Here is a 12,223-nt window from a genome sequence, read left to right as displayed (position 1 = left end):
AAAGGGCTTTCTCTCAGAAAGCCCTTTCCCTATGGATATGCCACTGTGGTCACCCATCACAAATGGGAGCCCTAGTTTACATATTTATTTTTCACAGATGGTGCTGTGCTGTGCGTGTGCTGTGTAACTTATTTAGATTACATGTGTGGGGCAATGGTCAGAGAGGAGATCGTTTATAATGTTTAGGCACCAAACATGCCATGTACTGGCTAAGTAGTGTTTTATTTTAGTTGTCTGGAGCATCTCCCGTCATAGCAGACTGTCTATGCAATGGTTGTTCTGGTTGAATCTGCCAGGATAAAAAATTGGGAGTGTAAAGTTGCAGTGATACGGTAGTAAGCCATTGAGTGGACCTTTCCAAATACAGAACTTATTGGGAGCCATGATTTAGTTTTCTTTTAGAAAACTTTGGAAGACCTTTTGCACAAATCAGCACCATTGGAAGTGTTCACCAAAATCTGCTGAAGCCTGCCGATGGCTTGCTTGCTTGCTTTTCCAAGAGTAGTAGCTCAAAATGTATTGATCGAAAAGCCCAGGAATCTAGCTTTTCAGAAGCTTTAGTAATAAAGGTTTTATTTAGGGGGGTAGCAGTATGTGAACTGCTACTGCTTATTTCATTTGCACTATCTGGCTCCAGGAGTGTCATCTCTATCTTTGTTGCACTGCTTAGTGTTTTATTTACCTAAACAACCTTGCTGCTAGTAGTGTGTTTGGATTCCTGATAAAGATTTTGTTCCTGGGTAGTGACTCTCCAAAAAAAAATTAAGCGAGGATAAGGGGTTCTGCACTGAAGCTTGCAGCTTCCAAATATCTATAATGGCAAATATCTATAAGCCCACCTTATCTCCTTCCTCAACTCCACAACCACTCCTTGTGCACAGGCAGAGAGCACAGGGAGTTATCAGCTCACACGTTTTCTGGAAAAATCAACAGGTATTTTTTGCACTTATCGAACAGATGTAACAAACAAAAACTTTAAATGGTATATTTAGATAGGACGAAAATATAGAAGCATTACTACCCACAATTTTAAATACTTAAGTCAGTTTATAAATTTAAATGTACTGTGATACAAGAGAAGCATATGTGCAGGATTAGGAAGAGGTGACTCACTGTTTGGATGGGGTGGGTCTCTGCTAGTGGAGAATAGCTGATGATGACAACTTGTACTCCCGATCGGCTCATGTGACTAGAGCGCAGGGAAGAGTACAGCTGGCTGGAGGTGGCATCATATAGCCGTGTCTGAGAATGGGCTGAGCACTAATTGTATTGGTGCAGTCGGGTGCCGGCCTGGGTCCTGTCGGCTGTAGCAATAAATAAGCCGCCTGATACCCCTCACCATTTAGCGAGACGGACTGTTCTGCTGACCAGCCCCCTGCTCGCTCCCAAGAACATCCACCACTCACTGTTTGCTGACAGTGGAAGAATTGCCGCAGAGCGGCTTCTTTGCCTCTTAGTTTTCACAGCCGACAGGACCCGGCCTGGCCAGCTGAGTCCTCACGGCACCCGACAGCACCAATACAATTAGTGCTCAGCCCATTCTCAGACATGGCTATGTGATGCCACCTCCAGCCAGCTGTACTCTTCCCTGCGCTCTAGTCACAGGAGCGGATCGTTACTACAAGTCGTCGTCATCATCCTCTATTCTACACTAGCAGGGACTCGCCACGTCCATCAAACAGTGAGTCACCTCTTCCTAATCCTGCACATATGCTTCTCCTGTATCACACTCCAATTAATTTATAAAGTGACTTATTAAGTATTTAAAATTGTGGGTAGTAGCGCTTCTTTATTTTCGTCCCAATGTACAGGGTCCCTCTCCCGGCTTTAGAAGCCCGCACACCCCATACCATCAACTGTTACCATTACAGTAGTGCGCTTACCATCTTTTTTTGTCTTTCAAATGGTATATTTAGTAGGCCAAAAGGGAGCAAACTGGAGTAGAGCATTGTTAAAGTTTACATACGCTTTAAACTGCTAGAAACCGACTGAACCCCCACTTTTGAGTTTTTTTTGTGATCTTTGAGGATTTTTAAGAATGATTTACTTCACCGTACATGCAGCTAGAGAGGTCTGGGATGGCTTATTGCAAAGCTCTTTTACTGCTTGTTAAGAATTTGTAAACACTATAGTGTACCTAAATCCAAAAACAAATGTAATATATTGCAGCTTACAAGTCTTTATATATGGTAGCTGCATTAGTTTTTCTTTAGGTTTTTCCTTTATTTTCACCTGCTGATCCGGCCAGTAACACATCTCCTGTCTTATGGTGGCTACACTCTATGGAGGAGCAACAAAGCCACCCTTGGACAGCAGCATTGTCACACAAGTTGAATGCTTTTGCAGATTTAGATGCACTGGTCTAAAGCATTAAATCTAAACTCCGGCTAACGCTGTTTAAGCAGTTACACTAACCATTTTCCTTTTGGGATAAGAGTTTTACCTAAATGAATAAAATCTGACCATGGTAAGCACCCTTGCCAGTGTTAAATCATTTGTCTCAACCTTCTATCTGCTGCTTGTGCTGAACAGCTTGGTCTGTTAAAGGAAGCTTAAAAAATAAAACTTACTGGTCGAGGGGGGAAAAAAAAGTGGCCACCACATCTAAGTATTGGTATGCTGCAATATACAGTATTACACGTTTCTTTTTGGTTTAGACATGCTTTAATGTCCATAGTCTGGGCACAAGTGCACTTTTAGGCTACACATGTGCTCACGTTTCGATACCCACATGCAGAAGAGTGTCCACTGAGGAGCGATTACTGGTCATACTTAAGGATGTTGTAATCATAATTTGAATGCAACCTATATGTATGTATCCATCTTGTGTTCATAGTGCACTATATTGTACAGTTGAGTGTATATACAGTACCAGGGTTAGGTAATGTTTGGCACTCCAGCTGTGGTAAAACTACAAATTTGCCTCTTGGGAGTCATTTCTGTGGATGTCATAATCTTGCAATGCCTCTTGGGATTGTAGTTCTACAACTGTTGAGTGCCAAGGTTGCCCATCCTTTAATGTACATGTGTTTTTATATACTCAACTGTTCCTATATATTATATGGATATAGGGTAGAATTAACTAAGAGTATTTTAAACTTAAGTGTTCCAGTTGCCCATAGCAACCAGTTGGCTTCTAGCTTGCATTCTCTGGTGAATGGCCACCTTCAGTCTGTTTACATTGATACTGGGGCCTATGGGAATTCAGGTGACTCCTGCATATTTGTGGAGTCTGCAATGAGATGTAGGTTGAATCAAGGATGTCTAAGGGTCCCACCTAGAAATATTTTGCCTGGTACCATGCAGCCAAGGCTGCCATATGTGATTTGTGACAGATGAGACATTTGGCCTTTCAGAGAACCTAATGCGCCCCTACAGTGGGCATGGACAGAAGATCTACAACTGTTGTCTGAGTGGTGCCCGTCACATGGTGAGCTGCGTCTTTGCAGTCTGCACCGTTAAATGGCATATTCTCCTATCCTCAATATAGCTTGATGTGGAGAATGCCATCAGAGTGGTACTAGCTTGCTATTTGTTTTATGAAATGGGAAGGAGGTTTTTCATACCCTGCACCCTGGAACTCTGCTCAAGATGTGCAGTTCATGGGCTTGTGGTCCCCCATTTATACCATGAACATTAGAAATGCCTTTGTGGATTTCCATGTGTCTCTAGAGCAGGGGTAGGCAACCTTGGCTCTCCAGCTGTGCTGAAACTAAAAATCTCATCATGCTTCTGCCTCTGGGAGCCATGCCTGTGGCTTGCAATGTCTTATGGGATTTGTAGTTTCAACACAGCTGGAGAGCCAAGGTTGCCTGCCCTACAGGGGCAAGCCTCTTTGCAGAATGACTATCTAAATATAGATTACATTTGTATCCCAGGTAAAAACGACTCCCTTTTTTTTTTTTAAACCTTTAATTTCTTGTCTTGTATATTTTTTTTAATTTGCCCTCTATGATGCTCTCCAAACTGCAAGGATTGTCATATGGCAACATACTGTGCGTAATTGCTGCCTCCAGGCAGCTTCCAGTAGCTAACCACTGGGTGAGTGTGCAAGTACCTGCATGCACAGTGCCAATGATTGGCTTATGTCGAGCATGCACACAGCGGGGAAGATGCGGGCACTTAATATTTGCAGCTGTAGTCACGGGAACGTCAAGTTGCTTGGTGTTTGGTCCTTCTTATAGCCTTTACATTTTGACTTGCAGGTGTATAATTTTCTTCCTGATCTCAGACAACTCTCTCCCTTTTTTTTTTTTTTTTTCCTGCTCTATGTTCAGTGTTGTGTGCACAATGGTACCAAACAGCAGAGTGACCTCTTTTCTCCATTTGGATAGGCTGACATTGAAGACATATGTGATACTAATTACTGAAAACAATTAGTGTGAAATATCACTATGATCCAGTTATTTAAAATCTTTTCTAGGGGTACTGACAAATCTGTTCAGGCCAGTTTAGAATGTCTTTTTAGAAGAAGCAATAACTTGTCTCTTTTCACACTTTCTTTGCTTTACTCTGTGACATACCAAAGACTTGCAGGCATACATGACACAATTTATTTTTACTTCATGACTTCAAGAGGATTAAAGCATTGTTTCAGTGAGCTGTAAGGGTACCAACAAATCTGTTCATGTGTATCTATAAATAAAACCATGTTCTTACCTAAAATTTTATTTCTATAGGTTAAACCATGTTCCACCAAGTTTACTTTCAGGACAGAGAGGAAAGTGTCGAAACTTGGAGTAATGCTGGTTGGCTGGGGTGGAAATAATGGAACAACCGTTACAGCAGCAGTGTTGGCCAATCAAATGGGTCTTTCATGGATGACCAAATCGGGGAAGAAGGTAAATATTGTTAAGCTCAGACAAAATAAGAAAAGCTAAAATACAGTGATAAGTAAAACTCTTAAAGGAGAACTATGGGGTTAAGGCTTTTCCCCATAGTTCTCCTTAGGGTAACAGGAGGACACAAACTAGCGTCCTCCCGTCACGCTAGGCTCAGTATGCTGCGAGCTGTAGCTCGCGGTATACTGATATGCCGCAGTATACCGCGAGCTGTAGCTCGCGGTATACTGATACGCCGCAGTATACCGCGAGCTGCTGCTCGCGGTATACTGAGACACCGCAGCTGAAGTGGATCCTGAAAATTGACACCTGACAGCTGGCTCTGCCTATCTAGAGGCAGAGCCAGCTGTACCCGCCTACTCCCCCGTCCGTTCCGCCAGTCAGCACTGGCGGATCGGAGGGGGGAATCCAGAGGTGAGCGAACGCCTGTATGTGTTCGCTCACCTCCCGATCTACTGAGCCGACCTGTGACAGTCTCATTGATTCTTGCATAAGCTCAGTTGTAACATATTTACTTGAAACAACGCTCAAGGGTGTTGTGTAAGCTAAGGCCAACCCTTAGTGTGACCCTTCTGACATCTTTACATTTGGCCCCTTATAAACTTTACCAGAGATAAGATTATCTCATTTTACACAGGGCTATTGAGTTTGTTGCAGTGTAATACACCTTTTGTATAGATAACATATCACAGGTTGCTTTTATTGTTTCAGGTTGCCAACTATTATGGTTCCTTGTTTCAATCCTCAACGGTCTGTCTGGGTAGTGGACCTGATGGCGATATCTCTATACCTTTTCGTGATCTCCTTCCCATGGTCCATCCTAATGATATTGTCTTTGATGGTGAGATTTGATTAGGAATCCATGTCTTTAAAGTGAAAATGGGAAGCAGCTTGATCAATTTGTAGCTAACTGCTACTGTAAAATACCCCTTCCACATATACTGTGAGCACATAGAACACAATTCCCTTATTTTTTTTCAGCTTTGCTATCTTAAACCTTTTTTTAATGAAAAAAGAAAAGGAAAAAAAAGTGTTAGGTGCATATGTTTGCAGATATGTGGAAGTCATGTGAACGATCAAGATGCCTGTGCAAGTGAGAATTTCAACACTGAAGCAAGTAGCAATTTAAATATACATTTAATTTGGGTTTTGCTTCATAGCATTTTTTTCTTTTTTTAATTATAACAAATCTGTAATTACATTTTAATGAAGGTGCATTGGCTCCTGTCTAAATCATCCCTGTATGTATACATATGAGATTGGGACCATTGATTGTAAGCTCCTTGAGGGCAAGGACTATGCAAAGTGCTGCATAAAAATGTTAGTGCTATAGAAATAAAATCCTCACCCTGTGCTAGGCAAATGTTCCAGGCAGTTATCGATTTATTTCAGTGCTCACTGCTCCTCCATAGATCTAGAACGATCAGTTCTTTAGTCTGAGGACAGGACTAAAGAACATCACTATATTCCCCATAACATGAGTGCAAGGTGTTCTTTAGTTCACAGAGAACTATAGACAGTGGTAACTGATAACCATCAACAGAGGCATAGAGCACAGGAAGTTGTTGGCTCACTAAATTTCTGTCAGGAACAGGTTTTTTTTTTGCACTTCTACAGATAATAAAATGCTTTAAATCGTGTATTTAACAGAACAAAGGGGAACAAATAAGACATTAATTGCTAGGGTTTAGCGATACTTTACATGAGAACATATCCCTCACCCCAACCATGCTTAATTTATTTTGTTGAACAGTTAAGAAGGACTTACATTAAATGTGTGATGCATATAAGATGGGTTAGATGGTAGTGCTATAATTTTGATTTTCATGTCATTTTCTTAGGTTGGGATATCTCATCACTGAATCTGGCTGAAGCCATGAGACGAGCAGAAGTTCTAGACTGGCAGCTACAAGAGCAACTTAGGCCCTTCATGGAAAAGATGAAGCCCAGACCTTCAGTCTACATTCCCGAGTTCATTGCCGCCAACCAAGAGGACAGGGCTGACCATATCATCCATGGCACTAAAGCAGAACAGGTAGTTCAAATACATATGGTCATTGTACTAAGAAAAAAGTAAATTCACAATTTATATGTAAAACTTATATTCCTGAAATGAAAATTGTGAGTATTTAAAAAAAAAAAAAAATTGACAACAAAGGTAAATACATTATTCAATTGTTCAGAAGTTGCCCCCTGTGTTTTGTAATAATGAATAATTACCATGATTTTAAAACTTTTTTTTTTTTGTTTTTTTTTCTCCACCTTTTTTCTTGTACCGCTAAAATCCATTAAGTATAGGCTTTTCTAGCACAATGAAAAGTAGAGAATTGTAAAAAATGGTTATTTGGTTTTACAAGTTTCTGTGAAGGTTGCACCAAAACACAATTTCAACAGTGCCCCTTCTGTGTCCAGTACTGTGCTTATCAATAATACATAAATATAATATTAAAAAAAAATTTTTTTCTGTAGGTTCAGAAAATTCGTGAAGATATTCAAGATTTCAAAAGAATAAGTGGAGTAGACAAGGTTATTGTGCTGTGGACTGCAAACACAGAACGCTTCTGTGATTTGATCCCAGGGATTAACGACACTGCTGATAATTTGCTAAAAGCTATTGAGGTGCGTACAGCTATGTAGACCGAATCCTTAAAATTGACACCTACATTAAAGGTGTCTGCACTTCAACACTGTTAGGCCAGGTCAAGTGTAAAGTGTATTTCCACTTTTGCAGCAAAATTGGGATAACGCCTACTTTTATATTTGTTGCATGTTCCATTCATATAGCATAACTGTAAAAAAAATTGCTGCTTGCATTTTTAAGTGCTTTTTAATTGCTTAAAGTGACACTAAACTCAGGTTCTCAACCCTTGCAGTGGGGCTATCCCCAACGGTTAGTGCTCATTGTGATCTAGGCAAAACAATAACAAAGTTATACTCCTTGATCCTTGCAGCTGGCTGGCTGTTAGACCAGTCCTTCCAGCCTCTCTTCCCCTCTGTCCAGAAGTCTAAGGTCCTGTGAGTCATCACGTACAATACACTGTGTATAGGACATGAGGACACCGGGGGACATACCATTGCTGGCGCATAGGAGTAGAGAGACTGAATGGATCGACTGAGGATCAGTTAAGTATAAATTTGTTATTTTTGTTGCTAGACCAAAATGAGCACTTACTCCTTGCAATGCAGAGGTAGCCCCACTGCAAGGGTTAAGAATCCAAGTCCACTTTATTGTGTAGCTTTTTGTGTTATCTGTATTTACATTTACTGGCAGTGAAAAATATATATACCTGGCCACAAACGGATCTGTTTGTTGCCAAGTATTTCTATATTTTTCAGGAATCGGGTGTCTGACTGTGAAAGCAGAGTGGCATTTACTGCTCTCACCCACAGCTGGTATAGATCGGGAAATCCTGGTGTATACCGGCTTTTTTTTTTCTCTAAATTTTCAGCAATAGAAATATAAGCTACATGTTTCTATTCCTGAAACAATGGTGCATATTTTCTGGTCCTTGTTGGAACGATCAGAAAACCTTTAGTGACATCTGATCCTGAAATTCTGCAGGATCAGTGTCACTAAGGTTATTATTGGCTGTTCTTCAGTTTGAAGCCTTGTTCACCCCAAATGCAGAGCAGATCCGGTCAGGTTTCTGCACACGCAGTGCATTGGGTTGTGCTGCGTTTTTGATGCGTTCCAGGCCGTTTTTGGTTAAAAAAATAAATTTAAATTTAACATTGGTTTTCAGGCACTTGCATGCGTTTTGCATGCGTTTTTGATGCGTTCCAGAGCAGGTAAAATAGGGCTTGCCGCAGTTTTTTTACCTGCACTGGATCTGCACGCTGCGATGTGAACTGGCGCTCAAAATACCATAGGAATACATTGGACGCAGTTTTGATCCGGTCTGCACCTGCAGTTAACCCCTAACAATGAAAATCTGCAGCTACTCAGCAGATCCTTTTTTCACCCTAAGGGGTTAATTTTTTTAAACCCCCCTCATGACAGTGATGTTCAAAGTATGTTGCTGACACTTAGGGGTCTATTCACTATGCTGCCGAGGGCAGCCGAGTGAATGACCGATCAGAAGTGAAGTGAGCTGAACACTCTTCGGCTATTCACCTCAGGCTGGTACGGCTGATTTCAGCCGTACATCGGCTTGCTTTGTGTGGCTTCGGATCAGCCGAACATGCTTAGCATGTTCGGCTGACCCGAAGTGCATAAGGAGTTCGACTCAGCCGATCCAACATCTGGATCTATATATATATATATATATATAATCTCCCTATCTCCTCCTAAAAAACAATATATAATATGTGTGGGTGCACTTTGGAAGAAAGTATATTACTGACGTGGAAGAATCGCACAGCAAACATGTCAAAAGTGCTTCAGTCATTTACAAACAGAAACTAAAAACAAGTTCAGTCATGAAGGGGCTAAATTGTCCAAAGCCCAGGTAAATATGGTATTTATTAGGGTGACCTTTTTGTTCCATTTTTTTTTTTCCCAGCAGGTGAAAGTGATAAGAGAACACAATATGATCTGCACATCATGTGTGGATATCCTATCATACACACATCTATATAAGTACATGATATTATAAGATACATGCAAAGTAGTAGTTGCAGTAGTTACTTAAAATATGTTTATTGAATGAATTTTGTTCCTTAATATTATTGTATCCCCAGCAGAGCAGAATTCAAAGTGTATCTAAATGCAAGAACAAAAAATGTGCTCTATTGTAGCTTACCAGTCCTTAAATGTGGTGGTTGCATTGGTTTCCTTTTCCTATTCTACCCCTCCGTTTTTGTTTTGTTATAAATATTTGTAGCTGATGATTCTACCAGTAACACACTCCCTGTCCTAGGGTGACAACACTCCCCCACTGTACTATATCTATGGAGGAGCAGAGTAGTCACCCTAGGACAGTGTGTGAGGACTACAGAACAGCTCCTCACTGTCTCAAACAATAGGGAAAGGCATTCTGTAGTCAACAGAGACCTAGGCAGGGCTAATGGCAGTCCTAACTGTAACTGAGAAAAGCACATCATAGGCAGAGAGTACAGGAAGTTATTAGCTCACTGTATGTGGCCTTTTGACTGGGAAATGTTCTATATAGTTTTTGAAGATGTCTAATTTAGAAAACAAATTCCTATTGCTGTGCATCTAACCCATTTAAAGTTTCAACTTGGTCATCTATTGCTGTCCTCTTCCTTACAACCTTAGAAATCGCCTGTTAGGGAAACTTTATAATTCCTCCACTTTGATGTAATTTAAATTTTATGAATGTATTCTATAGGACAAGTATAAACTCCAGTTCCCCTAGAAATGTTAACATTTATGTCCAGGCATTGTGCAAATTAACCCCCCAAACATCCATATTCCCCTCTAGCGCGTGTCTTGGAATGTTCTCCTTTTACCTTGTTTCTGTAGAGAGAAGTTGCTTTTATTGCTCCCTGTGACATCGCTAGGCTTTTGAAATTCTTGCAAGGGCAGCTTCTGGGAGCTCAGATTCTATACACAAGGACATACCTCCAGAGCTACTTCTCCGGAGAGCTAGCGTGTGGGCAGACTTGAGTCAAGGCAGCAGCATTATTTTGGTGGCAAAGATAAAGATATGTGCATGTTGAGTGAGACAGACAGGACTGGCAACATCGGTTGGAATTTCAGTCCGGAAAAAGCACTGCATTGTTGGCTGAAACAAGAGGTTGGGCACGCTAGACTTTTTATAGATCAACAGGTATTTTCTGACATACACTTTAATGGTAATTAAGGGTTGTTTCCTTTTGGGATCTGTGTGAGGGGGAACCGCTTTCTTAATTATTATTATTATTAGGGATGCACCAATACCAATTATTTCGGTGAGTACTCATCCAAAAGCTCTCTATGCCTATCCTGATACCAGAACTTCCGGTATCAGGAAGCCACGCTCCCTCGTTACTTGGTGACGAGGGAGCATGGTTGCAGCTTGCCGGGCGGCGTGTAATGACTCGCTGCCCAACTTCCTTATTTGTCGAATGCTAATCAGGAAGCCAGGCGGCAAGTCTTTACCCGCCCCCCAGCTTCCTGATTGGCCAGAAAGCCAGCTCCATGCTTCTACGTCTCCTGGTGAAGAGGGAGCATGAAGCTGGCTTCCCAGCTAATTGGGAAGCCGGGCAGCAAGTTAATACACACCGCCTGGCTTTCTTAATGGGACTTTTGGTATCGGCGAGTAACGGAAAAAAATATCGGTACTTGATATCAAAGTCAATATCGCTGCATCCCTAATATAGAGGTCTGTATCTTTTATGAAGAATTTCATATTAAGCGAATCATCCCCTTTGAGCTGGTACATGTGGTATATTTGTGTAGTATAGACAGCTGTGTAATATGCAAAGCTAACAGCAATTTGTTGGCTGTATGAGGTAATAAACATCCTGAGTTGCCCTTTAGTCAAAGTTTTATTCGTTTCAAACAGGGGAAAAACTATATAACATACATAGCATATATTCAAAGTGTATACAGGTATACAGGTAAGTTGGTCCGCAGGACCCAGTACAATCAAATGACTCCTTACAGGGGGGATGTCTTCTGAATATATATGAGTTGCCCTTTAGATTGATCACTGCGTAGTGAGTGATGTAAAAAGGGACTATATGAGCTGTTTAGCTCATCCCATTTCCCTTTTGTGGTTTGCAGCTACTGGGTTGGTTCAGAGAGATGAAACCATACCGTGCTTATCTGTCTGTGCTTCCTCTTACAATGATTAGGGTTTATCAGCAATGTAGCACAGGACTTTGAACTTCTTATCCCTTACCAACACATCATTTTCAGCTGTTACACAAGGGTATTGGGTTTAAAGTGGCTGAGAATTTTAGCAATCAAGTATGATCGTGTGTGTGTGTGTGTGTGTGTGTGTGTGTGTGTAAGATTGAAGGTTCAATCATTATCTCCTGAGCTTAACGACTTTGAGCCATTTTGGGGTGATCTCAAACATGCTAGACAACCAAATAATTGATAGGATTTGAAGGCTTTTTACCAAGCAGAATGGGCAGCTTTCCCACGTAAAGGGGTCCATTCTCAACTTTCACAAAAGACTGCAAGCCGTCATTGATTATAAACAGGGCAAAATATAAGAACTCACTGTATGCAAACTAATGAACAGGGCCATTTTTTATCATTTTCCTTTTTTCCCCCCTGTATTACTATGGTTTGTTTTAATTTCTTTAATTTGTGATTTAAATGTAATGTTTTGGAGCAATCACTCTTAATGTTCTCTTAAGAAATGACCCACATCATACCAATTCTGCCAGGGTAATGCAGACTTATGTGTCTAATACGTATACATATATAATTATAATCTATCCAGTTATCTTCTAATGTGTGTGTGTGTGTGTATATATATAGTATG

At 40.9% G+C, this 12,223-nt stretch overlaps 1 protein-coding gene across 1 annotated transcript in view; it reads left to right on the top strand.

The window, feature by feature from the left end:
* The window catches only part of ISYNA1 (inositol-3-phosphate synthase 1), a 38,840-nt gene that overhangs the window by 10,162 nt on the left and 16,455 nt on the right, over positions 1 to 12,223 (top strand). Inside the window, 4 exon segments of the mRNA XM_018557490.1 lie at positions 4,680 to 4,841; positions 5,553 to 5,682; positions 6,683 to 6,876; positions 7,311 to 7,504. Of these exon segments, the coding sequence (XP_018412992.1) occupies positions 4,680 to 4,841; positions 5,553 to 5,682; positions 6,683 to 6,876; positions 7,311 to 7,504 (680 nt within the window).

The sequence above is a fragment of the Nanorana parkeri genome, unplaced genomic scaffold (genome assembly GCF_000935625.1).
Source record: "Nanorana parkeri isolate BGI_ZX_2015 unplaced genomic scaffold, ASM93562v1 scaffold286, whole genome shotgun sequence".
In the NCBI taxonomy this organism is placed as follows: Eukaryota; Metazoa; Chordata; class Amphibia; order Anura; family Dicroglossidae; genus Nanorana; species Nanorana parkeri.
This window is presented reverse-complemented; position numbering and strand designations above follow the sequence as displayed.